The sequence below is a fragment of the Festucalex cinctus genome, chromosome 18, assembly GCF_051991245.1.
Source record: "Festucalex cinctus isolate MCC-2025b chromosome 18, RoL_Fcin_1.0, whole genome shotgun sequence".
In the NCBI taxonomy this organism is placed as follows: Eukaryota; Metazoa; Chordata; class Actinopteri; order Syngnathiformes; family Syngnathidae; genus Festucalex; species Festucalex cinctus.
This window is the reverse complement of record NC_135428.1, coordinates 9836886-9864838: the sequence shown is the minus strand read 5'-3', so window position 1 is coordinate 9864838 and position 27953 is coordinate 9836886. Positions and strand designations below refer to the sequence as shown.

At 39.5% G+C, this 27953-nt stretch overlaps 2 protein-coding genes and 1 long non-coding RNA gene across 8 annotated transcripts in view; 1 reads left to right on the top strand and 2 right to left on the bottom strand.

Moving 5' to 3' along the window:
* Positions 1–18271, bottom strand: part of nrg2a (neuregulin 2a) — a 104537-nt gene extending 86266 nt beyond the window's left edge. For 2 of the 4 annotated variants that reach the window (XM_077505750.1, XM_077505751.1), the window contains exon 1: positions 14346–15679. In XM_077505750.1, the coding sequence (XP_077361876.1) occupies positions 14346–14775 (430 nt within the window). In that variant the 5' untranslated portion in view covers positions 14776–15679. Of the gene's footprint in view, positions 1–14345; positions 15680–17667 lie in introns of those variants that run through there. The other 2 variants (XM_077505749.1, XM_077505748.1) reach the window with 2 other exon arrangements.
* puraa (purine-rich element binding protein Aa) lies at positions 17680–27456 on the top strand. 3 transcript variants are annotated; one of them, XM_077505757.1, is made up of 2 exons: positions 17680–17960; positions 23006–27456. In XM_077505757.1, exon 2 carries the CDS (start codon positions 23096–23098, stop codon positions 23969–23971), a length of 876 nt encoding a protein of 291 aa, XP_077361883.1. In that variant the 5' UTR covers positions 17680–17960; positions 23006–23095; the 3' UTR covers positions 23972–27456. The 3 variants fall into 3 exon arrangements, with proteins under 3 accessions (XP_077361883.1, XP_077361880.1, XP_077361881.1); XM_077505754.1 differs by having other exon boundaries at positions 17681–17971; XM_077505755.1 differs by lacking the exon at positions 17680–17960 and adding an exon at positions 21038–21175.
* LOC144006744 (uncharacterized) lies at positions 20835–21904 on the bottom strand. Its single transcript, XR_013279926.1, has 2 exons — positions 21582–21904; positions 20835–20997 (listed from the first exon to the last, which is right to left on the bottom strand). It is a non-coding gene; the product is annotated as an uncharacterized LOC144006744 (long non-coding RNA).
* Positions 27457–27953: the final 497 nt, after the last annotated feature.

The following is a 27953-nucleotide window of genomic DNA, read 5'->3' as shown; positions in this document are numbered from 1 at the left end:
GACAAGGAGCACACACCAGAAGCAGCCGCACAATCGCAATGAAGATTATACCTGTATTTAATTATCTTACTACTATATGTATTTAGAAACTATAATATTATAGCATGCTGGATTTTTGGGGACGCTCCGACATACTCACAATTATCAACATTGATTTAACAAAATAGCAAAACAAATATCAATAAGCAATGCTACGATAGTGTTTATGTTTTCACTTTGACAAAATTCCCAGTAAATCCCGATGCCCCACTACTCGTGAGGTACGTTTAGAGCAGGCCCAAGGCAACTCGCGTAGCGACGTAGCGCCCGCGGGCGCCAGGTTGCTGAAGCCTGCGAATCTATAGCGTCGAATCTATAGCGTCTGCAGCATCTGTTTGCCTTCATCATCCTATCACCAGCTGCTAGACTGTATCGCTACCTGCAGATACATTATTTTTAGGCACCCGCTTCAGCTTGGAGGACAGCCTCAATGGCTTCTGCGGTGAATTAATGCCAGTGAGCTAGCGTGCAGTGAAAGGTTATCTCCCGAGGCGTCCTTCACACTCGCACTACTTCCTGCTATTGGACCGTGACGCCACGCAAAAAGGGAGAAGCATCGTGCAAAGCAAACATTTGTAAATCACGCACTCAAACGTAAGAACAACAACAACACAAAAGTGTATACAACATCTGGCTCGTTATTTACTATTTATCACAGAAATGTTGGCAGTTATCAGGTTGAAACTGACTCATTACTTGTGGCTAAAGGAGGATGTGAGACATATAGATAAGACAGAAATTTCAAAACAGTTGACGTAAGTGATACGCATCGCCGCCATTCTGCTATTTGCCACACGGGCATTGTACAGTAGCACAGTGTTGGTGAGTGAGAGCACTCCAGGGAAAACCTTTTTTTTTTTTTTTTAATGACTTCACCGAGAGGTTTCACATAAACAACTGAGTCATTATAAAATATTAGCAACAAGATATTTTAACGTACATTTGACACTGAAGTCGAAGAGACCTGTTGTTTATAAACAAGTTCACAGCCGTGTTACTCACACCTGAGTAGAACGATTGACGTAATGATGTTTGCCCGGCGTCTTAGCCCGCCCACTCGGGACTGTGCAATCGAAGCCAAATTTTACAACATGCCAAAACAATGTTGCCAGACACACCTGACAACAACACTGGTGCTATGGACTAGTGATAGACCGATATGCTGTTTTCAGGGCCGATACCGATACCGATTATTAGTCATCATTAGGCAGATAACTGATATTTCAAGCCGATATTCATTTGCAGTAAAAGAATAAATAACAGCGTTAAAAAAAAAACTTCTCTTTTAATTTTAAACATATTAAGAATAGACAGCATGTGTTAAGCTAAATTCAAAACTAAGCAAGCAAATAAATAAATAGTTTTCTACGGTAAATAACGTTTTCCAAAATTTCAACGTAATTTCTAAATTAATTTATTTTGTATTATTATTTTTTATGAATCAAAAAGTGTTGGGACTTCCCAGTAGCAGCAGTGACAAAGGTATACAAAATTAAATCTATCTAATTTCGGGTTTTCGTCAGGGTTCAAAAGATCTTTGCAGACAATGAAAAATTGTCTGAATATGTTTGAAATGTCTTTGCAACAAGTAAAATGTGTCTATAAACATCTTACAAATCCTGATGAAAGCACAAAATTTGCTACGTTCGCAAGCATTCGCTGCTCGGTGAAATTCCAGCTTTATCGGCCTTCAGATTCGTAAAAAGGCCGATGCCGATATTTGTCAACATGCCAAATATCGGCACCGATAATCTGCCGGCCGATAATCGGTCTATCCCTACTATGGACACTCAAGTCAAATGTCATTTTGAACGCAGAAATCTTAACCCAGCATTCTAATAACGTTTTTGATCATTTCAAAATTGGGATTACTGCATTTGTTATGGTGATGCCATGTTTCGATCCATAGATAGATTGCCAATTCTGTATTCTGTCTATATCTACTTTTAAGACAGAGTTATCTTGAGCTACTGGTTTAATTTGTTCCATGACCATGCTGGTAACTAAATTTAAAAATAAAAAATAAAAAAAAATAAAAAATACAAAAATCAAATCATTTTCCCCTTTGAAATGAATGGAAATGCCATTAATCCATTCAAATCTCCCCTTAAATAAAACATAAAAAAAAATGTTAATAAATAAATAAATACAATAACAGGAAGCACATTGTACTATATAAAAACATACAATCAATAACAATTAAATAAAATGTAGAATAATAAAAAATAACGATAATATGTGAATTATGATTAATGCATTGTGGCTCTTTCTGGTAATGTCTAAAACAGTCATGCAGACAATCGAAGATTAGTTCACTTAACTGTGCTAAGTGACTCAATAATGTGCAGTAGTTTTAGTATTTTTTGCGGAGGATAAAGAATATAGACCTGTGAGTATTGTTGCATTGACTGTGTACATGAGTTACTGCACCATTTGTGTTCAAATATCCATTCCTTAAAGGGGAAGTCTTTTTTTTTTTTTAACAAGAATATGTTGAATGTGCTCCAATTAATCTAAACATGACATTCTGATTAATATTGCACTTGTGGCATATGAATTAAGCAGCAAAATCCACCTGTTTTATCCATCTCAGAGGGCGGCCATTTTGCCACTTGCTGTCGGCTGAAAATGACATCACAGTTGCTTAGGGCGCAGGTAACGACCAATCACAGCTCAGCTTGTGAACGTCACATGGCGAAACTCAGGTCCTATTTTAATACAAGTTTCCATCACGAGAAGAGAAACGCCGATCTTTTTGGTGCATCATTTTCACTGGCTGTCAAGATTTATATTTTTCAACTAAATGTAATCTTTCCATCCCAGCCATCTTTTCTTCTCTTTGTGTTCTACTGTTCTTCCTCTTTGAATTTTAAAGGTTAATTTTATCCAACCACCCCTTGAGCTGTGCACAGAGGGGGAAAAAAAATGTTTTCAATATTTAATTACATGCACTAGCTGCAGTCTGTGAAGGAAGAGTATTGCAGCCCAAGATAGCTGCAAATTACTAAATGATTCAAAAGGCGGGGTAAACATAATAACTGCCTTCACAAAAGAGGAGGACACAATTTGTAAACATGCTAAACACACACACACAGAAATGGAGCAAAGTAGAAGGCCATTAGGTGCACACGGTGTTTTGTTCACGTGACGTCACATATATTTAATGTTGTGTACGGAAACCAAGTTTATTTTAGTTAACTAAAACTAACGAAAAAGGTAAAACTAAAATTTAAAAAAACAATTTTGTTTACGAAATAAAATAAACACGAAAATGCTTGTGAAACAACGAAAACTGAAACAACATTTTATGTTTACAAAACTAACTATCCATCCATCCATCTTCTACCGCTTATCCGAGGTCGGGTCACGGGGTCGGCAGCTTTAGGAGGGAAACCCAGACCTCCCTCTCCCCAGCCACTTCAACCAGCTCAGTCTTAAATGTGATTTTAAGCAGATTTATTTTGATATTAACCGGAATAAGAAGGATTGAAAATGTGTCACACAGAAGCGACTTCATCTAGCTGCAGCCAATAGAAAAGCACCTTCAGATGACGTCGCTCGCATGGTGGTTTTTGAATATTGCGCACAAGTAATACAGATATACAAAAAAAAAAACTAAAACTAATACTGAGATAGTTAAAACTAAACTATAACTAAGAATTTATTAAAGAACTAAAACTATTAAAAACTAACAAAACCACACTGAAAATCAATTAAAACTAACAAAATAAAAAAAGAAAACAAAATCAAAACAAAATAAAAAACTAATATATAAAATTCCCAAACTATAATTACCCTGAGAGAAACACAGGTCACAGTTATATTTGGAACATATAAACATGAGCTCAAACTGGCATCTGCTACAATTTGATCAAATATGATGAAAATTGAAGTTGCTTCATACAGTACAGTAACGTACCGTTTGACCCTCTTTGTGTTGTCATGCTATTTTTTTACAGCGATCCAATTAATAGCGCCGTATTTAAAAGTTACAGCACTTTTGTATTCCGGTGAAATGCAGACGTGAGGTAAGCCATTGACATTTATCTCCAACTCTCAAACTTAACGACTTGGATCCTTTTGGCGACGGCCCAAAAGCGTCCGGGGGTTTGCTCGTCCCTGAGGGACACCATTACCGTTACTTGAGTCACGGGAGCATGTCTGTTTATAGCTGACTGCAAAGGGCCCCAAAAATGGAAATAAGGCTTTCTTTGATGAACAAAATGGCAGTGAATTTCACGGTTGTTATCCCTGCCGCATATCTGCCGGACTGTGCAACGACTGTGGCCTCTTCAGCGAGCCAAACTGCTGACGTTCCCAACAGGCCCGTCCTTTGCAACTTTTTAGTGCGTCCTGATCCTGATCATATACTGCCTCATGGTGGTGAAGGCAACATTCTTCAGTGGGCTCAAGAATCCACCCCAAGCAGAAAAAGCAGGTTGGAAACTGGAATGCCAGAGGCCTAAATATTGCAGGTTTCTCATAAAAATATCTTAATTATGAATACTACAACTTTTTTTCTACTTGAAATGATAGATTATCAATTCACTGGCTAATAAGGGACCATGTACACAATATAGATATAATTATCAAGGCAGAAAGGACCTTGTTCTGAGGTCCAGAAATGTATGTTCATTTGAGCTTGCAACGCCATCAAAAATAAATAAATAAATAAATAAATAAATAAATAAATAAATAAATAAATAAATAAATAAATAAATAAAAAGGCCAATGGCCGTGATATAGTTACCTCATCTTCTTAGAGCCAATCTTATTTTGGAGTCTTAAAATTCTATAATTAAGTTATATGGTAGTAATAACTATGTAATAGCAAAATAAAGCTGTGACTTTGTTATGGTGTATCATTTTTAGTTAGTTAGACCGACCTTTAACCTTAGTACATTAAAATGCTAGTGCTGTCCCCTTCAATTTAGAAATGCAGAAGTACAGTGATAAATAGAGTTGGGCAAGTACTGATACCAGATATCGGTATCGGGCGATACCCGGCCGTGATGTAGTTACCTCAGTCTCCAAATGCTATTATTAAGTTATATAGTAGTAATAACCATGTAATACTAAAATTAATGTGATTTTGTTATGGCATATAATTTTTAGTTAGCTCATAGACCTTTGACCTGGGTACATTAAAGGCTAGTGCTGTTCCCTTCAATTGATAAATGCAGAAGTAAGTACAGCAATGCTCGATACCAGGTATCGGTGTCGAGCGATACCTGGCTGTATTTCAGACGCATCACTACTCACAATATTTTCAGAGTGTAATAGTATCGACTGCCCTCTTGTGGGGATTTTACGATCGGGAACTAGAAATTGTCGTTAAAGTCATGTAATTCTAAGGGAAAATTCTCAATTGTGATATATAGGTCTTTTTTTTTTATTATCTATTGTTTTTTGGGGGTAAATTTTATGTTTCATAAGTAGGCTACTAATGGTATCAGTACTTGGTATCAACGACTTCTCATGAGTTGAGTGTTCATACTGGATTTGGTGTGAAAAAATATGTCATCAAAAGTCCAATAATATTATTTTGGTTGTAGTATTGGTGAAGAAGAAATACTGAAATTTTCAAATGTACAATACTGCCTAAATTCCTTCCATGAAATAAAAACAAGACAGTTTTACTGTTGCGAAAGCAGCTTTCATCCTTTCGATTAATTCAATATAGAGATTAGAAGCAGATTATAAATCAGGGCATTATGCACTAATTGTAACACTAATCTGCCTTCACACTCTCACAATCCTTCTCGTCTCTCCAATGGATGATTCCGCCAGCTGTTTACAAGTGATGTGTTGCTCGGATTGTAGGAGGAATAAATGTTGCTTTCTAAACACATTTACAGTAATAGTAGGTTTACCCTGCTTTAAATGCAAGAAAATTGTCATTGTGAATGCTTAACAAACGTGTTCACTTCTATCTAAAACCTCACTGAAGTGTTTTACAGTTATGCGTCACACTCCCTGCGATTAATTTCATATTAAATTGCCGCTCTTAAAGTGCTTGGCATTTCAAACGTGTCCTCTTAGTTCTTATCCGGCTTGAACCTCCAGTAAGCCCATTATTTCCCACAAGCCCAGACATTATGTCTGTATTATAGCATGGAAATGTATAATCATCCAAAGCATTGCTTTGCCGCGTATGAAATCAAAGGGCATGTTAACAGACATTCAAGCCGGCGGAAAAATATCCACAGAAGACTTGTTAAATCAGCCATGTAGAACTAAAGTGCAAGTACTTAGGAACGGCGCACGGTGCGGTGACTAAGATCCATTTTAGGGAGTGATCACTTCACTTTTGTGTGACGTCCAGCGCTTTTATTACGTGCCTAATTGCCACGTGATAAATCAAAGGTAAAGAGTCTTCTTGCGTTAAGCTTCTGTTATGCAAAAACCATCGTTAAATGATATTTTCGCTACGTTTCAATCCATACGAGGTGCGTCATTTGGGGTCAAACGTTGAAGATGCTGCATGTCGATATGTCATATTGTCTGAAAGTCTTTGCAAACATAAATAAATTGTGCAAGTAAATTGATTTCTGGTCAAACCTACGCCGCTAGCATAGAAGTCAAGCAAATTAATCGCTACGTTGACGTAAAAATGATATTTACCTCAAACAGAAGTTTTTGTTACTCCCAAAAAAAAATAACACTTCAAAAGTACAAAAAGTCACGGATGACTAAAGTGTAACCAGCATGTTATTCAAAAAGTAGGGAGATGACGAAAAACATGCCCCCGCGTGACCTTTAACCTCAGCCAGTCCAAACATCTTGGATTAGATGTCTTCAGCCTGACAAAGAGGAACGAAGACGAGTTGACAAAGAACACGTCAGTGACCTGACCTATTCCTTAAAAAGTGGTCGGCAATTCCGACGTAAGCCATGACAAATAACATGCAGTGGCATGCGGCAAAAGAAATACAATTTACAATTTACAAATTTTCAGTATTTTTTTTTTTAATATTTACATTACTTGCCCAATCTCAAGATAAAAAAAAAAAAAGATGTAAGATGCTATCTAAAGCTGTATAATCTGACAATGTTAATATAGCGATTTCACACCATGACTATAACAACACGCATGGCAATTTGTACTTTACATAATTTAGGATTACTACTGGGAAGTTACTAATATTTAATGGACTGACTTAATTGAAAACACTTTGATCTAAGTGGTTCTGAGAATGGACAGATAGATTAGAACTTGATGCATAGTGTTGACATTGTCCAATGACATTTGCTATAAAATACAATTATTTTCGTTATTCAATTAAACGTATTTCCAATGTTTAGAGTTGTATTTTATACTAGTGTTGTCAAAGTTAAAATGTTAACTAATTAATTAATCACAAAATCACAAAAACAAAAATCATGTATTAGTGCAATCACACTATTAATTTTGAGCGCAGATGATCCTTTAGCTTGACAGCGGATGGTTACGTTAAAGGTAGCACATGTTGTGTTTGAGCAACATAACTGCATGCAATGACGTAAAGTATTTAATAAATGTTTGCGTATGACATTCAGAATATTTGTTCATGTCAAACTATCGAGTTTTTTTTTCCATTTTAAATAATGCAAATAATTGATTGATTAGGAAAAGGTCATGTTATAAATGAGAATTAGTTCTCAAACGTTTTTATCTGGTTAAAGAAAGGTTCAATTAAAAAAAATGAGCATGTGTAGTGGATCAAAAAATGTTGAAGAATACTCATAACATTCAATGTCGAAAGAATTAACACACAACAGGTGGCAGGCAAAAAATTGTTGACAGCCTTTTTAATTAAGCGATTAATCGTGATTAATCCAAATTTTGTGAATAATCTGATTAAAAATGTAATCATTTGACAGCTCTATTTTATACAGACATTTTTTTGTCAATTATATAAAAAAAAAAAAATCCACAAAATGTGGATAAAGTTGTGTCCGAACATTTATGCTCGGTGATTCCAGCGTCATTATTAGACTATTTCTTTACCAATTTCTGTTACATAAGGAGCAAAAATATGAATCATGTATTTTTACTGTGTTTAAATTTGAGTCACTCCATTTGGCCATGATGATATTCCATTGGGCAGCAACATTATTTTGTCACTCATTATGTGTATACCTGCAACGCAAAACTTTATTCATATGTTTAAAATATTGTATAGATTTTAATTAATTAAAAGTTGTTATTATTGTTCTTGTTGTTATTATCATAATCATTTTTTTTTTTTTTTTATTGTGAGAATGCTGAAAGCATCCGACATGTTATTTGGATTTTTATTCTCCTCACTTTTTTTTGCCGAAAAACAACTCCCATAACTTCCATAATACTTCCGATTTACACCTTTCAAATTTCAACTTGCTTCAAAAATTCACGCATTCCGGGCTATATATTGTCTGATTCCACGTTACTTACAGTACTCGCACAATTTGACGTTAAATATCAACTTTTCCCCATTCATTTTCAATGGGACTGACATTGAAGTCCCACTTTCCACGCCCACTTCTATACATGCAACTGATCATCATTACCAGCTCTGTGATACTGCTCAGTTCTTTTTATTCATTTAACTTTCAACTTCAATGAAAATTTTGTAATTTTCACATCATTTATCTTTCAACTTACTTCAGAAGCATTCAACTTAGCATTCAGCATTCAGCATTCGCAATTTCTCCAGAAATTGCACTTTGTCTAGTTGTTGTTGTTGTTTTTAAAGCTTGTACTGTCAGCGCACATTTCCTTTTCGACAGCTTGGTAAGTTTACCAAAAAAAAAAAAAAGGTTAAAGATGCTCACAAATAGTAGCTTATATTGCGCACTAAAGTGAGCAGGACAGGAAAATGAGCGGATGCAGTTATTCGGAATGGCCGCGTTCTTTTTCCCCCACATTCATCAAGTTATCTTGCAACGGCAGAGACGCAAAGATTAAGAGGACAGAGATCTTGCATGAACGAACATAAACAACCACCACAAAGCTATAGTATCAACCTAAATGGAGAGCGAGATCTGCGCTCCCAGCTGGTCACTCCCATTAGCTTCAATCTCTGGCCTGGACAAGAGGCACTGCAGCACCGGCGGTCATAAACATTTCAATCATTCTTATCTCCGCAAACATCCTGTGCTGGGGCACAAGCTCTGAGGCGAAATCCACTAAATGAGCACCTTTGTCACCATCAACCACTCTTGGCTAAATTGCCCTTCAGTGTAATATTTAGAGGATAATGGGCGTGTTGATTCATACCGCTGCCAGATAACCTTGTGGGCTTGTAGGAGAGCTCGCAAAGGCGTCGCTGTCACTCATCCTCAGCTTTTCTGAGGAAATACTCTCCATTCCGGGGGCAAACGTCTGCTCGTCTGCCACCTCGGCTCGGCAGCTGCCGCGGACAGATTTGTGATGACGGAGGGTGCATGCGACAACACTTTGAAACTCATCTACTACTCCCAATAAAGAAGTACACTTTGTGAGCAATGGAATAAATCATAATGATTTGCGCGTTTGTTCATTTTCAGCACGGTGCTTGTGTATAGAGGATGCTAAGTGCTATTTTTGTGCGAGAAATGTGAGTCAGCGCTCTCAAACGCAAAAAGTAGGCTACAGTATGTCTCACCCACAGTGTCGAGAAGGGGGGGGGGGGGGGGGGGGTGTAACCACATGTGTGTCATTAGGCAGACTTCTAATTTACCAAACCTTGAGGGAATATGCTAGACTAAATAGCATTTGGACTATGTTGTCATACATATCACTTACAGTCTGTAAATGCAGTGTTGTTTTAGATCAGGCATAACGGACGAGATCCAGTAAAACCGCCATCTCGAAATGTTTTGTTTCGAAAGATTAGTTTTGGATGACTGTCAGACCGCTAATAATGTTGGTAATTGTGGTTGTAGTTAGTCTAACAGTTGTTTACAATATCGTTACCTCTTTCAGGTTTCTTAATAATCTGACAGTAGAACATTAAAACAGTGATTATGAATGCAGTGACTATAAAAAGTCTACACACCCCGTAATTGTCATGTTTTTGTGATGTAAAAAGAAGAAAAAAAAAAAGAAAAGATAAATCATGTGACCTATAATCTGTCCATTATTTTCAAGAGCGACCGTAAAAATTTAGTAGGATTTTCCTGACTTAAAGATTTTCTACCAACACTTAAAAAGCAGTCTGTTTTTCTAAACCTCAGTTGCAACTAAAAAAAAATAAATAAATACAAAAATACTTGACAGTAGGTATGGATTTCTTTTGTGGGTGAGCAGTGTTGTGTTTGCGCCAAACAGACCTTTTGAAATATTAGCCAAAAAATTCAAGCTTGGACCAAAACAAAGTCTCCCAAACATATGCAGAAAATGTGTGTCAATATTATTGGTTAATTCTGAACACAGTCACATCCAATTTATCAGAGGGTGTGCACACTTATGCAACCATGTTACTTCACTTTTTTATTTTTTTATTTATTTTTTTTAATTTAATTGAGTTGCATAGACTATAGGTCACATTTGTTGTTGAAAAGATGTTAAAATAATTATCACAAAAACCTGACATTTGAATAGGGGTGTGTAGACTTTTTAAATCTACTCTGGCTCTCCGTAGTGCAGTTCTACACTACTTTAAACTACAAAAACCATAACAAAAATACTGTATAAAAAGTTGTTTTTGTTCCTAATATTCATAAAATACATTTAATTATACTGTGCAGGTAGCAAACCACAATAATATAATTTGACTGACTTTGTTTTTCTAATGGTGCACGTCAAGCACGTTTTTCTCAACAGGCTTGAGGAGCCAAACAACAACAAGGCGGGCGTCACATTGAGAACCTTACGGTACGTACAGTCCCATGATTAACACACTGGGGAGCATGTGCAACCCGACACTTGGGGGAATATCCGACCTCCACTAAGTGGAGTCTGGATGCCAATGTTTGGCTAAAGGGCGAGGCCATAAAAGAGACGGAATGATCACATCTATGATGAATCTGAGTTTTCAAGGAGGGAATAGAGACTGTCAGGAGACGGACTGTTTGTCTAGCTTTGGGAATGGTTTTGTCATGAATTGTCGTGACAGGGGAGAAGAGAAAGTTCAGCACGGGGAGTGAAGAGACGACTCGCACAAGAGATGAGCTCCTCTGAGTTCTATTGTGGTCTACTTTCTTCCAATTTGTACATAAGAACATCATTGGAAGGGCTTAAAGGTTGGACACGGCAGCAGTCTGGAGTCACATCCCGTATTTAACTCAATTAGCATAAGCTAAACAGTTGCTCATACTTGAAAGCACCACTTTATTGTTATGAAAATACATTTCCATGAATAAATGCCTTTCCCGAATAATCATCTGGTTCTCTCTGCAGTCGGCTATCAAAAAATAAAAACACTACATGAGGAAATACAGTAATGAGGTGACTTTTTTTTTTTTTTAACACATTACTGACAATTTTCACTGTTATGTGTGGGGAAAATACGCCATGGGGAGATTTTGAGAGGATAATAAGGTCCATTTAGCGTTAGCTCTCTAATTGGGACATGAGTTAAAAAGGTAGGGCAATGCCGCGAGTGTGTCAAAACAGTGAAAAGCGGAGCATTTATGTCTCGTGGGTCCACCCTAAGAGGATTTAAGAATTTAAGAAGGTAGCGGGACAGGGCACATTATGTTCTTAAGCATCAAGGCAAAATGACTCAGCAAGATGATGTCAGGATGTGACTTTTTTTTTTAAGGATGTGGGCTTTTAAATTGACGGTACCATGAAGGACTACAAGAAGAGCTTTTGCAGATGTCACTGTAACAAGTACGCAGAGCTGTTTGAGACCCAGATACAGGACCTGTCGCTAGAATTTGAGTAGAAGAGTCTTCCTGGGAGCATGGCGCACACTTTGTGTAGAATTTGAGACATCACAGAGAAGTTTCCCACTCATTTGAATTCTGAATTCTGACACTAAACTACTCATTAACAAAAAAAAGTGCCCCTATGCTACACGCACACTTGCATATAAGTGAATCTATTCACGTGCTTCCTCCTGCAATCAACGGCAGTGTGTTGTCTTTTGAATCAATATTCCGCTTAACCTACCAAAATCACTCAGCTTTGATTTTCTCTTGTACGACAAGCCAAGCAGCACTGAAACAATACACACTCGAATTACATCAGTGACCACACGAGCAAATCCATTGGACTGCTCGCCGAGAAGAATGACCATCCGGCCACTTTCGACACCGATTGTCCTCATTGGGTCGTGGGTGAGCTGAAGCGTGTCCCAGTTATCGTCACTTGCATCATTTGCATGCTCCCGTTCACACCTGTGGGTCATTTAGAGACCTAATGGGCATGTTTGTTTGTTTTTCATGTGGGAGGAAGTCAAAGTACCAGGAGAAGAATTGAAACCAAGAACGTTTGGAAAAGTACATGTACTGGTATTGGTCTGGGGGTGGAAAAAAAAAAGTGTTATTGAACATCACTACACTCTTAAAACTGTTGGGTTAAAAACAACCCAATTTGGGTCAAAAATTGGACTGATCATCCTAATTTGGGTCATACTGACCCAACTTTGTGGGCTGTTTCATTATTTTTTTTTTGTAAAAAAGTAAATAAATAAATAAAAATATTAGAAGAAGAAGAAGAAGAAGAAGTAGAAGAAGAAGCAGTAGAAGAAGAAGAAGAAGAAGCAGTAGAAGAAGAAGAAGAAGAAGAAGAAGAAGCAGTAGAAGAAGAAGAAGAAGAAGAAGCAGTAGAAGAAGAAGAAGAAGAAGAAGCAGTAGAAGAAGAAGAAGAAGAAGAAGCAGTAGAAGAAGAAGAAGAAGAAGAAGAAGCAGTAGAAGAAGAAGAAGAAGAAGAAGAAACAGTAGAAGAAGAAGAAGAAGAAGAAGCAGTAGAAGAAGAAGAAGAAGAAGAAGCAGTAGAAGAAGAAGAAGAAGAAGAAGCAGTAGAAGAAGAAGAAGAAGAAGCAGTAGAAGAAGAAGAAGAAGAAGAAGCAGTAGAAGAAGAAGAAGAAGAAGAAGAAGAAGAAGAAGAAGAAGAAGAAGAAGCAGTAGAAGAAGAAGAAGAAGAAGAAGAAGAAGAAGAAGAAGAAGAAGAAGAAGAAGCAGTAGAAGAAGAAGAAGAAGAAGAAGAAGAAGAAGGTTTTGAATAAAATAACCAAAAGTTGAGTCAAATTGACCCAAGTTAGTGACCCAGTAGTTTTAAGGGTGTAGTAAAAAGTAACCCAAACTTGGTGGAATAACTAACCCAACACTGGGTCCAAAAGAGACTGAGCCAGTGCTGGGTTATATTTACTGTATATCCAGAACGTTGGGTTGAGGATTTGATCCAGCATGTTGGGTGAAGATTTTGATCAGCATGGAGGAGGATGAGTTAACAATACCAAGAATTTGGTTAGCAGTTATCAGAATAGCTGCATAAAAAAATAATAATTTTATTAACAATTTTGCCCAACAAAACTGTTCAGATTTGCCACAAAGTTGAGCTCTACAGCCTGTTGAAATGCAATCTTCAACCCAATTTGCTCAAAATACACACCAGGTGGCTGTTGGGAAGACAACCCAGCATTTCTTTTTTTTTTTGGTGCGAACCATTCAGATTCACATTCACACGTCATCAAGTGGGAACTGAATCCACACTTCCTGCAACAAAGTGAACCACCACAACGTCAGTGACTTACCCATTATGTTCCAAACAGTGAAAGCTCAAATTTGATATGTGCACCGCATGTAAGGAAAGTAGCAACACATGGTACAAGTGCACCTTGTTTGCTTTCACAATAGAACAAACAGGCTGTGACAAAGCTGAGCTATGTCATAGTGAATAAAGCGGGTGTGAACCTCAATATAGCTTAGGAAGCAATTTGCTTGGAGGAGCGGCGTGATGGTGTGCCACCTGCCGCTGTCCCTGGTCCTGAAACGGGGGCCCAAGCCCTATTTAAGAAAGCGACGTGTCCTATAGGACTGCAAGGTGAGAGAGCAGCGACGTGCGCGAGGACATTTGGGGTATTAAAACTATGCAGTGGATGCTCCACAGCGGAGGGGGGTATTGCGGGATGCAGATAGTTTGATCCGCACAAAGTGCAATTGCACACAAGCAACAGTGCGAGGCGCATGTGTGATGCAGCTGAGCAGCGAGAAAGAGAGTTTGATTGATCATGTGGGCTATGGGAGCCTGCGAGAGTTGTCGAAAATTGCTGCATAGACGCGCCTAAGGCACATATGTGCTACAAAACATCGGCTATCGAGCTTCAATAAAAGTATGCACAAGCTGTTGCCCACCAGCCCCGAAGCTTTTCTTCCGGGTTCACAGGTAATCCACAATGCACGGTGCCACTTACCGCAGTCCTCACACAAAATCTTGCCAACATCCTTCTTGAGACTCTTGCCGCTCGTGTCCAGGGGCGCGAATGAAGCCTTGTAGACCAGCGGCGCCTCCGTGGGCTCCATGAAAAAGATGTACTTGCGGTTCTTCTGCACGTCGGCGCACGGAGCCTCCGCGCCGAAGTCCCCCAGCACGGTGACGAGCTGCTGGGGCTCCAGCCCCCCGCTGTGGAGGGGCCACACGTCCAGCACTTGGACGTGCACGCCGGGCTGCGGCGAAGGCTCGGCGGCGTCGGAGGCGTTCCCCGGCGTGGACTGCACCTTGCCCTCGATCACCACGGCCGACCTGTACGCCCGGTCCTGCAGGGAATCCGAAGTCGGGGGGTAGCAGGCGAATGAGACCCCGATGAGCAGCATGGATAGAGGTGCGAGCGACTCAAGCCTCATGCCGCCTGCTGTGGCTCGTGAGCGGCTGCTGGCGGTGCGGCGGCGGCGGCGGCGGCGGCGGGGCTCTCGGGGCTGCGGGGCGATGGCGACGGAGCTGGGCTGGCAGAGGAGGAGGAGACGGCGAGGGGGCTCCAGGCGGACCTCGCACAAGTGCCCATGCCATCGGGATCCGCTGCTTGATCCCCGCTTAATTCCAACGGGTCGGCGTGCTGCGGTGCGACATGTACAAGGATGCTGACTCCCAAATCCAGTCTAGTATGAACAATATGAACAATAAGGCATCATCATAGGCGGGAGGAGCGAGGAATTGGCTGAGGATGCCCCCTCCTATGCTGCCATGGCAGCCTCGACTCTCTTATCTTTGCCCAAATAATGCAGTAAAGGGGGGCAGAGCCGCGGATTCGGAAAGCAACAAAAGACGCCAAAATGCTGCAGTGGGGCCCACAAGTTCTGCTCGTTCGAGTCTCAGAAGCATGGGGGAAAACGCACAGGTTGGATTCCGAGGATTAAAACATGATTGTGGTCCTGCTCGCCGCCTTCCAGCGCGGCTCTCTCCGCCTCCCCCCGCTCTCCACAGACCCACAGAAAATGGACCAGATTGCCAAAAGGAGGAGGAGAAGTGAGGGTGGGGGCGTCGCACAAGAATGCAGGATGGGAGGTGTGCATGCATGCGTGCAGCCGAACCACCCCAGGTTCCATCTCCTCATGCAGGTCCGGTGGTCACTTCATGATGTAATTTGACATCACAGTCCTGAACCACAGATTCATACAAGTGCTGCTCTGAAGCGCAATACATCAGCTAAATTATAGTTAAATGAAACAAAGCTTTGCAAGAAAATGTAATATCTAGTGACAATTATGGGGACAACTCCAGTTATTTCAATGTCTCGAGGCTAATTAGGTTTGTAGTGGAGCAGGTATCGTTTGTTTTCAGCAGGTGCATAATTAGTCAAGATCCGGGAAGAGTGACATCTTCTGGCCAGAAGGCATATGACATCGGGAATGCAGAGCAGGTGTTGGATTTAGAACACTAACAGGTGGGCAGCATCTCAGTCGCCATAGTCGTGCAAAAAATATATCAAATGTACTTGATACTACTGTATAAAACGTTATCTCCATTGTTGCATTGTTTTTCTCCTGGTACCTCCCACAATCCAAAAGCATGCAAGTCTAGTTTCATTGAAGACACTCAATTGACCACAGATTTGACTTGTTTTAAGAATGCTCCATTTCCAATGTTGTTATTAGATAGATTAGACCAGGGGGTGACCAACCTTTGTGAAGCTGAGTTAGCCTCATGGGGGAGGAATAATGCGAAGGGATACCTGCTTGATACTTATGAAATAACAAATCTGTTCAAATTACCTTTAATAATGGTATTAGTAGGGCGGCACGGTGGATGGCTGGTTAGCACATCCACCTCCCAGTACTAAGGACTCGGGTTTGAGTCCAGGCTCCGGCCTTCCTGGGTGGAGTTTGCATGTTCTCCCCGTGCCTGCGTGGGTCTTCTCCGGGTACTCCTCCCACATTCCAAAGACATGCATGGCAGGTTAATTGGGTGCTCTGAATTGTCCCTTGGAGTGTGGGTGGCTGTTTGTCTCAGTGTGCCCTGTGATTGGCTGGCAACCAGTCCAGGGTGTCCCCCGCCTACTGCCCAGAGCCAGCTGAGATAGGCTCCAGCACCCCCCGCGACCCTTGTGAGGTATTAGTAGGGCCTGACATATTTAATGGTCGATATGAGACTTTTAAAATGGTAAAAAATATATATATATAAGAAAATAAAATGTAAAAAATTGGACAAAGAATTCTAGTAATTTTTGTACACATTAACATAAATAAGACAATAATGACATTCAAACGTCCCCATTGCTAAAACAGGTGGAATATCTGCCGATTTTCATCTTTGTTGTATAAATTAGACAAAAACAAAAGCACAGAGTAGTCAGAGATTTTTCCTCTACCTCATCTTTGCTGTTGTATTATGAGAACAAAAAAAAAAAAAGAGAGAGAGAGCAAGAGGAGCTATTTGATTCACTCATTTTTGTTCATCAGAGTGTTAATCGGCTATCGGAATTTTGTTCTGTCAAATATCAGGATCTCAGTATCAGTCCTAGAAAAAAAGAATCTGTTGATCTGATTGTAGTTATAATGGGTAATGAATGATATTCATTTTTGTGAAGACAATGAAGTTATTGTTAGTAAAATATTGCGAGCTTTAGCTAGTATATGAAAGAAACAGTAGAAGATTGCCAAAACTTTTATGTCTTAAAATATTAGAGCAAAGTATGATGTAGGGCAGTTCTTTAATTAAGCTATGACCACAACATAACAACTGAACATATAACTGTCTCAGAAAATCAGAATATTGTGATAAAGTCCATTATTTTCTGTAATGCAATTAAATAAGCAAAGATGCCATACATTCTAGATTCATCACAAATCAACTGAAATATTGCAAGCCTTTTATTATTTTTAATATTGCTAATTATGGCTTACAGCTTAAGAAAACTCAAATATCCTATCTCAAAATATTAGAATATTTCTTCAGACCAAGTAAAATAAAATGCCATAATCAGCAATATTAAAACAATAAAAGGCTTGCAATATTTCAGTTGATTTGTAATAAATCCAGAATGTTTGGCATTTTTGCTTATTTAATTGCACTGCAGAAAATAATGGACTTTATCACAATATTCTAATTTTCTGAGACAGTCCTGTACATATTTTATATTTGTAAATATATGTTGGGGTGAATTGAAAGGTGCTTTTTACATATTTTTAACAAGCCAAATAAAGACATTAAAGAGGACTGTACGTCAATGTACATTATAACAAAATTTGAACATCAAGTAAAAAGAAAAATGATTTTCTGGTGTTGCCGTCTGTCCATACCTGTGAATGAAGGAGGCGATGCTGCAATTCCTCAACATGGCCACGAGAGGACGCCAGAACTCAAGAGTTGACAGGCAGTGCGTGGTGACGTCACGGGAAGCAGCGTACCGCGCCTGCGGACTGGTGCGTGTATGAGGCTCTCTCTGCCACGACTCGCCGTTTCTGGTCGGTCCATCTTGGGGAGGTGTGTTCCAGCAGACCGACGCGTCCGACGAAGCCATCCCCGAGCAGAGGCCCTCATGTGCGGCTTGTCCCGTCAGCTCGTCCGCCGCACGCAGTTCGTGCTTTGAGAGGTACAAAACTGGTAAGGAGCGGAAATGCGCTTTATGACATAGTGCCAGTTAAGTGCGCGGTGGCCTTTTTTTTTAAAAAAAAACGCGACCTAATGTGCAGCCTAGCATGTGAGGCTTTGCAGAGTTCACCCACGTACCAGTTAATATACACGAAAAGTGCATGTCACGCCTAAAAAAAAAATAAAAATAAAAATGCTTGGCGGCCTCACACGCACGCAACATTCCCGCGTGATATTCATGAAAAACTTTGTTTAGCTTCAAAGTGCACACATGAGAGTGACACGCGAGCGATTGACGTTGGTAACATAATAAACGACCGGGAAATGTATTCAAATATGAAAATGCACAAATACTTATGAGTTACTCTAAATTATTATTTTATTTTTTTTGGTGGTGGGCGTGCATGGGGTCAGTTGAGACGGAGTTGCTGGGGTGCATTTTTGAGCATTACTTTCTGCTTTGTCACTGTGGTGGATATTTAAAAAACAAACCAACTCCCTTAAATGTCCTGTAAGGAATAAAGATAAAGTAACTTAAAGCAAAATAAAAAATAAAGCCACTTTTTTGCGAACTAAAAATGTCAAATTGTGATCTGTTTTTGCTTTCATGGTTCGGTACAACCATAACTGAAAAGTTGTCACTTATTACTCATTTTAGGTGTGTTTTTGTGTTCGGAATCGTTTTTTTGTTTTTTTTTTTAACTTCTTTAAAGCTTTTGTGACATGGCCGATCAATTCCTGCAACAAAGCATGCGGGGCAATAAGAAACAATTAATGACATAGTATTTGCTGTAGAAACTAAAATATATTGCTAAGGTCTTAGATTAACGAATATACAACAAAATACTATTTTATAAATAAACGGTTGCGCAATTACTTGTTGTTGGCCCATATAAAAAAAATATATTATATTTTACTTTTATTCCTGCCAAATGTTCCAACTCAATATAATCCATTTTCAATTTTTACATCATTAAAAATAAGTTGTTTGGGACATACAGAATGCTTCAGAGTTTGTTTGTTTTTTCCTATTCCTTTATTTTATGTGTGTATACAAGCGCTCTCTCTCTCTCTCTCTCTCTCTCTCTCTCTCTCTCATCACTTATCAGACACGACCTTAAAATAAAAATTGGGAAGAACAATCGCGTTTCTAGCCCATCTATTTAAAAAAAAAAAAAAAAAAAGTTGAATTGGGAGTCGTGTCATTGCAATTTTCATGAGTAGCCAACGTGTGATACAAATACGTGTTTATTTTGCAAAACGATTAATTTTGGCCTCCTGGGAATTACTTACCTGACGCTATATTATTCAGAATATTATTATAGACACAAAGGGGAAAACAATCGAATGTAGAAAAAAAAATAAAAAATACATGCTTCCATGACAGGGTTAATGTGCATTGCGGCCTGTCCATGATGACGCGCTGTGAGCGGCCACTTTTCCCATAAGATTGGATAAATGCATTCCCAGTTACATAAACGCTGTCACGGCGGATGCAAGAAGACACATTTCATTTAAATAATCAACTTTAAATTAATAACATAAAATACAAGAGCGTCTACTTTCAGAGGGGTTCTTCTTTTAAAAGTCTCCAACGTGTCAGTATGCAGGCCTGCCGACGGTTACCTTTTTAGGACCTGCACCATTAGGACCTGCACCACTTAACAAAAAGCGTTTCAAAGTATAGCCATAATATTAATTTAAGAAAAAGCAGACATAATGAGAATTTATGATAATGAAATAATTTATGAGAAACATTAATATTTTTTTTTTAAAATGCATAGAGAAAAATATTAAGTCAGAACTTGCTATACCTCGCAATACAGTTCAAGAAAGCAAAATATCACCTGTTAATTCGTAATATTAAATGAATGCTCTGGATCTGCATATTACTATTATTATTTACGTGCAACCTGTAATATATCAGCGGTTTTCATTCATTGACCCTATCCAGTACGAAAATTAAAGTGCTTCAAGGAAGAAAGAAAAATATTTTTGGAATTAACGAACATGTATTTTTCAGTATTAAAATCAACCTGTTTGGGAAACGTGTCAATGGGACAGCGTCTGCGGGCAGGCGCTTTAATTCTCCTTATCGTCATTAAACATAACGGTTTCATTTTTAAAGCAAATGTCACAATATCAATACTAAAAACAAGTAAACAAACAAAAAAACATGCATGTCATTGTGCATGCTAATAATATATGCTTGGATTCTCAGTCATCCTGGAAAAAGTCCACAAAGGTTGAACGATGTTTGTTCAATTAGGTATTTGTTTTCTAAAAAGTAAAAAATAAATAAATATTAATATTAGAAAAAATATTTAGTTATCCATTTGAAAAAATGCTGTAGGGCTAAATTTAATATAAAGAAGAGTTCTTCATTTTTAATTTTTTTTTTTTTTTTAAATAAAGGTCCCAATAGCGTCAGTCTATTTCCGGCTGGTTCTATTAAGTATCACATTATGTAATTGCTTGCACAAAAACGTATAGTATAGCCTATTTTGTCATTTACTTTCCTTGTCCCTACTTATTTTTAATATTATAATTTCAAATCGCAGTCACAATATCTATTAAAAAAAAAAAAAAAAACGCATTTGAATTTGTATTCGTGATGGTGGTTTTGTTGACAGTATGCGTAAGTTTTACACGTCATTAAATATCGTCTTATTGCCCGTCATTTTTTACCAGACTGTCACAATATGCATTAAAAATATATATATAAATAACAATTTGCTTGCTCAAAATTGTGTATTATCTGTCTCAGTCATCCGCAAATTCTGAATCGAGGCTCTTTATTAAATGTATGAACTTTTTCCAAAAACATAAAGACATGCACAATTATGCCAAAAGACTTTGCAATTTAGCAACAGACTCTTTGTTACACAACTTTATTCCTAATGGTGGTGAAATCCAGAAATGAAGGTGGCAAACCAATGTATGAATTGCCAGTTTTTGTCCCTCCCCCCCATTTGAAGAGGCCAGGTCGCGTACGGTGCAAGAGCTCCTCTGTGAATCCACGTCGCGCTCCTCTTACACTAAATAGAAAAAAACACGAAGAGCAGACGTCACATACACAAGACACTTATGCAAGAGCACATCGTCTAAAGATGAAAAGGTGCGTGCATTTGTTACGGCATCATTCGCGGCAGCAGACGTTTAAATGAGCCTTGCTGGGTGTGTCAGGGATTTCCTCTGGCTCCGTCGCAAATTAAGGTACGTTTGTTTTATTGTCTCATTTCTCGCTGTCACAATGTTTAACTAAAGTCGCTCCATGTGGTTACTGCACTGTCAAGCGTGCGTTCTGACATAGCAGAAGAATCTACGTCGTTTGTATTTGTTTAGCAGGGTTGAGCTAGTTTGTAGCTAATGTCAGTGGGGAAATTACGCATTTTAGCGACTAATGTCATTACAGTTAAGCATGTCGCACTTGTGGCTTGAAGGTACTTTGCGTAGTTGACCTCGTTCTTGGTTAGCTGCAGTTGGACCTGTCATTTGAAAAGCGTCAGTCAAACCACTCGACGCAGTACGACTAACATGTCTTCGTCCAAGACTTGTGCATATAATTCGACAACACCCTACAGACACCGTTCATTAAAAGCGAGTACAGGATGTCACTTACTGTTATGATGTGCTGGAGCCATTTTAAAGTCTAAGTTCTTCTCGGGAGAATGTCAGGTGACGTTTCAGTGGCTAACATAGACGTTAAATATGAATAGACACCGCCTTGGCGCGGACTTATATGCGAACGGCCCCGCCATATTGAATGTGTCATTCATGAAAGGCTTGCTTAACACTCAAAGGTCTTATAACACTATTTCAAATAAAATGTTAGCCACAGGTCAGACGCACAAACCTATTTTTGTATATTGACCATTTTATACAAGTAAATGTGGTAAATATAGCTAAATCAGTGATTCTCAAAGTTAGTGCAAGTGCTGCTCTTACAGTAACCTATATTTCTACTTTAATCAATTTTAAATAAATAAATTGCATTGACTTAAATTGTTTTGCATTAAGTACAATTTAGCTGCAATTAATGTTAACTTAGTTTTAAAACATTTATTTACGTAAAATTTTTATTTCTTCTTGTCATTTAAGTTACATATCATCGCTGGCGACGTGCCAGAATCTCCTAAATCAAAATTTGGCAAATTTATATATATTTTTATTTTTCAAACATCCATACTTTTGGTCATTAAACACTTGTAGGTGTCATTTTATGAATTATTGACCAATCTTAAGTGTTGAAAACAGCTTGCTGCCTGTGGTGATGTCATTTTGATTTTGACAATTTTGGAGGCACAATAGTATTTTATTATGGCTTTATATTGTCCTATATTTAACCGTGATGTCAGTGTTCAAACTGTGTAACATTACAATGGCATACAATATTAACACAGTATACTAGAATAGAACATCTTAACTTTAAGACTAATAAAGAGAATTTACAGATTATTGTATAGGTTTTGATATTTTTTTTACAGCACAAAATCCTAGCATTTATTCGTCAAGTCAAAACAAGTTTATTTATATAGCCCTTAGCTCTTCTCCTTCTGTTGAGTAAGACACAACTGTGGCTAAAGCCAATCTGTGGCAGGGTTGTTACTTTTTGAACCTTGATTCCCCAATCCGGCTAGTGCACTCCAATCTTATGCATTTTGCATGTTCTTGTGCTTGCGCGTGTGTTCTTCAGGTCCATAAACATGTATTTGAAGTTCATTGAAAAGTCTAAATTGTTCTCAAGTGTGAATGTGAGATTGAATTGACTCAATCTGCCTCGCAACTGCCTGGAAGCCAGTCCAAGGTGTAAGGCCTTTTGGCCAAAGTCAGCTGAGATACTCCAGCTCACCTGTGACCAGAGTGAGGGTGTGGGAGACTGATGCATTGATGGTTTACTGGGAGATTTTTCCACATTCAAGATGGCCGACGCGCCTGTTATCTCAGCAACGTGCCAAGTAGCTGTACGCGGTCTCTATGTACAGTATATTTGGCGCATCTGAATGCTAATCTCTCACTCTCATTTTTCTGTGTACCTCTCGGCAGATCTCGCGAGAGCTGCGTCGCTGACTGTGACTGGTCGAGTCTTTGCGGTTTAGACTGAGGGAGAAGGCAGGCAGGCAGGCAGGCAGCATCATGGCGGACAGAGACAGTGGAAGTGAGCAGGGAGGAGCAGCAACGGGCCCAGGCTTCGGTTCCATGCACTCGGCGGCGGGAGGGGCGGGCTCGGCTTCCGGCCTCCAGCACGAGACTCAGGAGCTGGCGTCCAAGCGGGTTGACATCCAAAACAAACGCTTCTATTTGGACGTAAAGCAGAACGCCAAAGGCCGCTTCTTGAAGATCGCCGAAGTCGGGGCCGGTGGCAACAAGAGCCGCCTCACTCTTTCCATGTCCGTGGCAGTCGAGTTCCGCGACTACTTGGGGGAATTCATCGAGCACTACGCCCAGCTGGGTCCCAGCAACCCGGGCATGGTGCAGGACGAGCCGCGGCGAGCGCTCAAGAGCGAGTACTTGGTGCGGGAGAATCGGAAGTACTACATGGATCTAAAGGAGAACCAGAGGGGACGGTTCCTGAGGGTCCGGCAGACCGTCAACCGGGGGCCCGGCTTGGGCTCCACGCAGGGCCAGATCATCGCGCTCCCGGCCCAAGGACTTATCGAGTTTCGCGACGCTTTGGCCAAACTTATTGACGATTACGGCGTGGAGGAGGAGCCCGCCGAGCTGCCCGAAGGCTCGTCATTGACTGTGGACAACAAGCGCTTCTTCTTCGACGTGGGCTCCAACAAGTACGGCGTGTTCATGCGGGTAAGCGAGGTGAAGCCGACGTACCGCAACTCGATCACGGTGCCCTACAAAGTGTGGTCCAAGTTCGGGAATACCTTCTGTAAATACGCCGACGAGATGAAGAAGATCCAGGAGAAGCAGCGGGAGAAGCGAGCGTGCGAGCTGGAGGAAGAGGAGGAGGAGGAGGAAGAGGAGGAGGTGCAGGCGGACGATGGAGACGAGGATTGAGTCGTGAAAATAACCAGAGATCTAACCATAAACTCTACTGTATAAAGAAAGAAGTCTAACTGTAACGGTTTAACTCCAAGGGAGCATCACCCACAATATAAGAACCCACCACAAGCTGACAGTTCTGACATGTTGTCACTCATCGCTGGATGTTAGCCCACTTATCCACCATTAATACAGTAACTGGCTGCTAAACAAAGTAATAACATGTTTGAACATTGTTTCCTACTTGACAAAAAACAATATGGAGTCTATTTCCCTTATTAACAGAGTAAAAAAAAAACTTTTATACCACTTTAAGCTAAAAACAACAACAACAAAAAGTGTTTGCAATGTTGGGATCTGAGAGTAAGCATTTCCTTTTCATGTAAGCTAATAACTTCAGCACAAATGAGATATTTTCTTTTTTTTTCTTTTTTTTCAAAACCAAAATTCCAAGGTTTATAAAACGAAAAAAAAAGTCACATGTATTTGCCATCTTATTTACCTGTGACTCGAAATGTGTTTACACACAAATCAAATGAGGGCTAGGCCTGCTTCGGTTAGCTGTCATGCAATTTTTCAAAAGGAACAAGTGCTCTCTCTGTTGTGCAATATGCATTGCATCAAAATCAAATCGATATTGATTGGTCAGTGGTTCTTGACGTTGTTGACCGAGGCATTCAAAGAAGTTAAAGTTTTTCAGTTGAAATTGTTGCCATGCAAATGGATATATATTAGACTGCCGTTGTGTTGTCGTCGTTCATGCGATGTGTTGGGTTCAAAAGGTACTAAATGAATAGGAACGAAATAACATGTAGCAAATGCGGAGAAATGAACAATTGGCCGGAACATAAAAAATGTATAAATGGTGCCAATTAAGGTGTGCTGTCGCTGCATGTTTGTCTGCACTTAATTGCGTTGGTCTCCCAAAATGTAGTCTCAAGGACCCTTAACATATTTTGCCTGTATTGCACGAAAGCTCAACTCTTGAGCACTTGAGTGATGTCCATCCTAAGGCTTTGTGATGTTGTAGTGGAAATCAAAACGATCACCATCACACTACCGGGGGGAGCCTTTAAGTCAGGGTTGAGGGTCCAGCTCTGTGACCACATGTCCCTTCCTAGCGGGCTTCAGTTCTGGTTCTGTGGAGTCCATCAGGGGGCTAATATGGACACACAAGCCCCTTTTACACTGCCTGTAAAAACTGGCATTTTTCTGCCATTGTTTTGTGTCACTTGTATACAAATGACACAGAATAGATCGGAATCAAATCCGTAACTTCCGTGCAGTTGTTGGAAATTGGTGTCTCAAAATCCAACGTATGCTTTTTTTTTTCTTTTTTTTTTAAAGCCATATGTCTAGCATCCACTGAATGGAGCTTCTGTTATGTGGACCCACACACAATTTTGGGTTCTTTATTTGAACTGAAATGTTGGGTCAATGGATAACCCACAATTATGCGCAAAAGAATAACCCAAAACCCAATATTTTGGGTTGTTTTGGAGCCTGTTCCTTTTGACAACATAAAATGAAGAAAAAATGATTAGTGTTACTCATTTCACCCAACCTTTTGGTTCAATAAATAGCCCAACACGTTGGGTCGGCCCCTTTTTGACCCCACTTAGATTTTTTTTTTTTTTTTTTTTTACCCAATTGTTTTTAAATTGCAGAACCCACCTTCACTTGCTTCGATATATTTACAAAGGCAGAAAAATGTCAGCTCATCTGTTACGGCTATTTTTGCGGGATTTCTGTGTTCAAAAGAAGTAAAGTTTGACTTTAGTTGGCCCCGCATCTTCCTGGGGGGCGTGATGATATATTTGGGCTGCCACACGGAAAACAACTGGCTCTTGGTCCAGTACTGTCGCATCTCATAGATGTGTGATCGCAGTTTTATAAACTCTTTTTTTGCCAGTCACGTTAAGAGAAAACTGGCAACAATCAGATCTATTTACCTCAGCAGCGAGTTTCAGTGTTTGCTTCCGTGATGTTTAGATTTGACTGGAAACCAGCAAAACTAGACTGTCCTTGACCACGTAATATATGGTAAAAGCTTAACTGGGAGCCTCCTCTTCAGCATATAAAACAACCTGGTGCCTTACACACTCCGCATGCTTACACGCTGGCCTGGTGCTTTGGATCGCAAGTTTGGCTTCTTTTCGATGACCCGTTTTCTTCCATATTTTTGTGTCTCAGCCCAGACTCGTGGTGCTTAAAAAAAAAAAAAAAAAAAGCGTCATTACTCCTTCCCTATACCTTCATCGCCATTTAACATTATACCCCAGCCATCCAGGTATCGGCCTACATGTAAACATGGAAGGGGAGAGGGGGGTCACCTCGATGCAAGATGATGCAGAGGAGTTAGCACCAAGCACATTATATAGCAGGAAGAGCAGTGGGCTGAAATGATTGCAAATAGTTGTTGACAAGCCTCCATCGCCGCCCCGTCCCCCTTCACCCGCCTCTTGGTATGCTCTGGCTTTTAGGTAGTCATGTATGTTGTCAGTCGCTCAAGTAACGGGGAGTAGCACGCATGTCTTTTTGTTGTTTTTTTTTTGTTTTTACCTTCTCAGCGTTATTCCACTTTATTTGTAACTTTTGGAAGGTTTTCGCCCACAAAAAATATATCTATTTTTTATGTGCAACATTTCATGACTGTGTGCAATATCGTATGTGCCAATTGTGGCAATATATGTATATCAATTAAAATATATGATTACTATTTGAAAAAGATGTGGCTGAATTCCATGTTTATTTCTAGTGAAGGAGTTATAAGCCGTTATTTGCACTCAAAAAAAAAAAAAAAAAAAAAAAAAGCTCCATGCTGGAGAGGAATGGAGGTCGAACGAAGGTCATGACAGCCACCGGGTCAAAGCAGTTCACAGTAACTTGAAACAACGCCACTGCCGGAATGCGGCTCCAAAAGCGTTGGAGCATCAAAAAAATACTTTTGAATGAAAAACAAAATTGTAAACTGATATCTCCATTTAGCTTTAAGCTAAGAAAAGGTGCTTTTGAGTCTTCATTTCCAGTTTGGTGAACTGTCTTCAGTGGTTGTTGTGCACTTTGCTTTCCCATGCAGGTTGTAAAACACCTGAACAGTACTTTCATCTCGAGAATGTCATCTTTCATTTCATCTTTGTTTTGATACATGAAATATAGCGTCTGTATATTTGACAAAATTTGAGTTTAATTTTTGCCCGATAAAGAAAATCTATATTCAAAGTATATGTATTTTCATGTTTCTTGTTGAAAGAAAAATACCAAAATGTCAACTATTCACTGATGGGGGGGAAGTATGTTTGATTTTGATGTAGTAATTGTCCACACTGTCTTACATTTGCATTGATACGATACTAATGACTAAAGCTTAATTTTACAGCCTTAAAAATGCGAAATTGGTGACAAAACACCTGTCAATTACCTGTGTCGTCTTATAGATAATTCTAGTACTGTATGTGTCATAACAGGCTGTAAAATAAAGCATTGATCTCTGATCCTCATGCTGTTGCCACTTTCATTCCTGTACAGAACACCATTTCAAGACCCAGCAGAACCTGCAGAGTTGTAAATTGACAACTTGCTCAAATATTTTTGCAGTTTATGCTCTGATTTAGATTGGGGTTGCGCATATATAACACCCCTCCCCTCACTATTATTTATTACTTCACATTGTCCTACAAGGAAGTTATTTTTGCCAGCAAGGAGTAAAAGTGCACCATTATAAAGACGTGCAATTGAGGTGAGTTACGTTATTTTAATACCAACTTTGCCCTTCAGCTAGCTGCTAGCAGATCAATTCGATCAATCCAGCGTCATACAACTGATGCTGCACTGACATGAGCTAAATGAGGTATTTATATTAACATTGGAATGAAAAACGTTCTACACGTCCCCATGTATTTCTTTTGCAACACGTTTAGCAGCATGCTTTGTCTTTTGGGGGTGACGTAATCCAAATCAGTGTTCCTCACCTTGGCCACTAGAGTGCGCTGTTTGT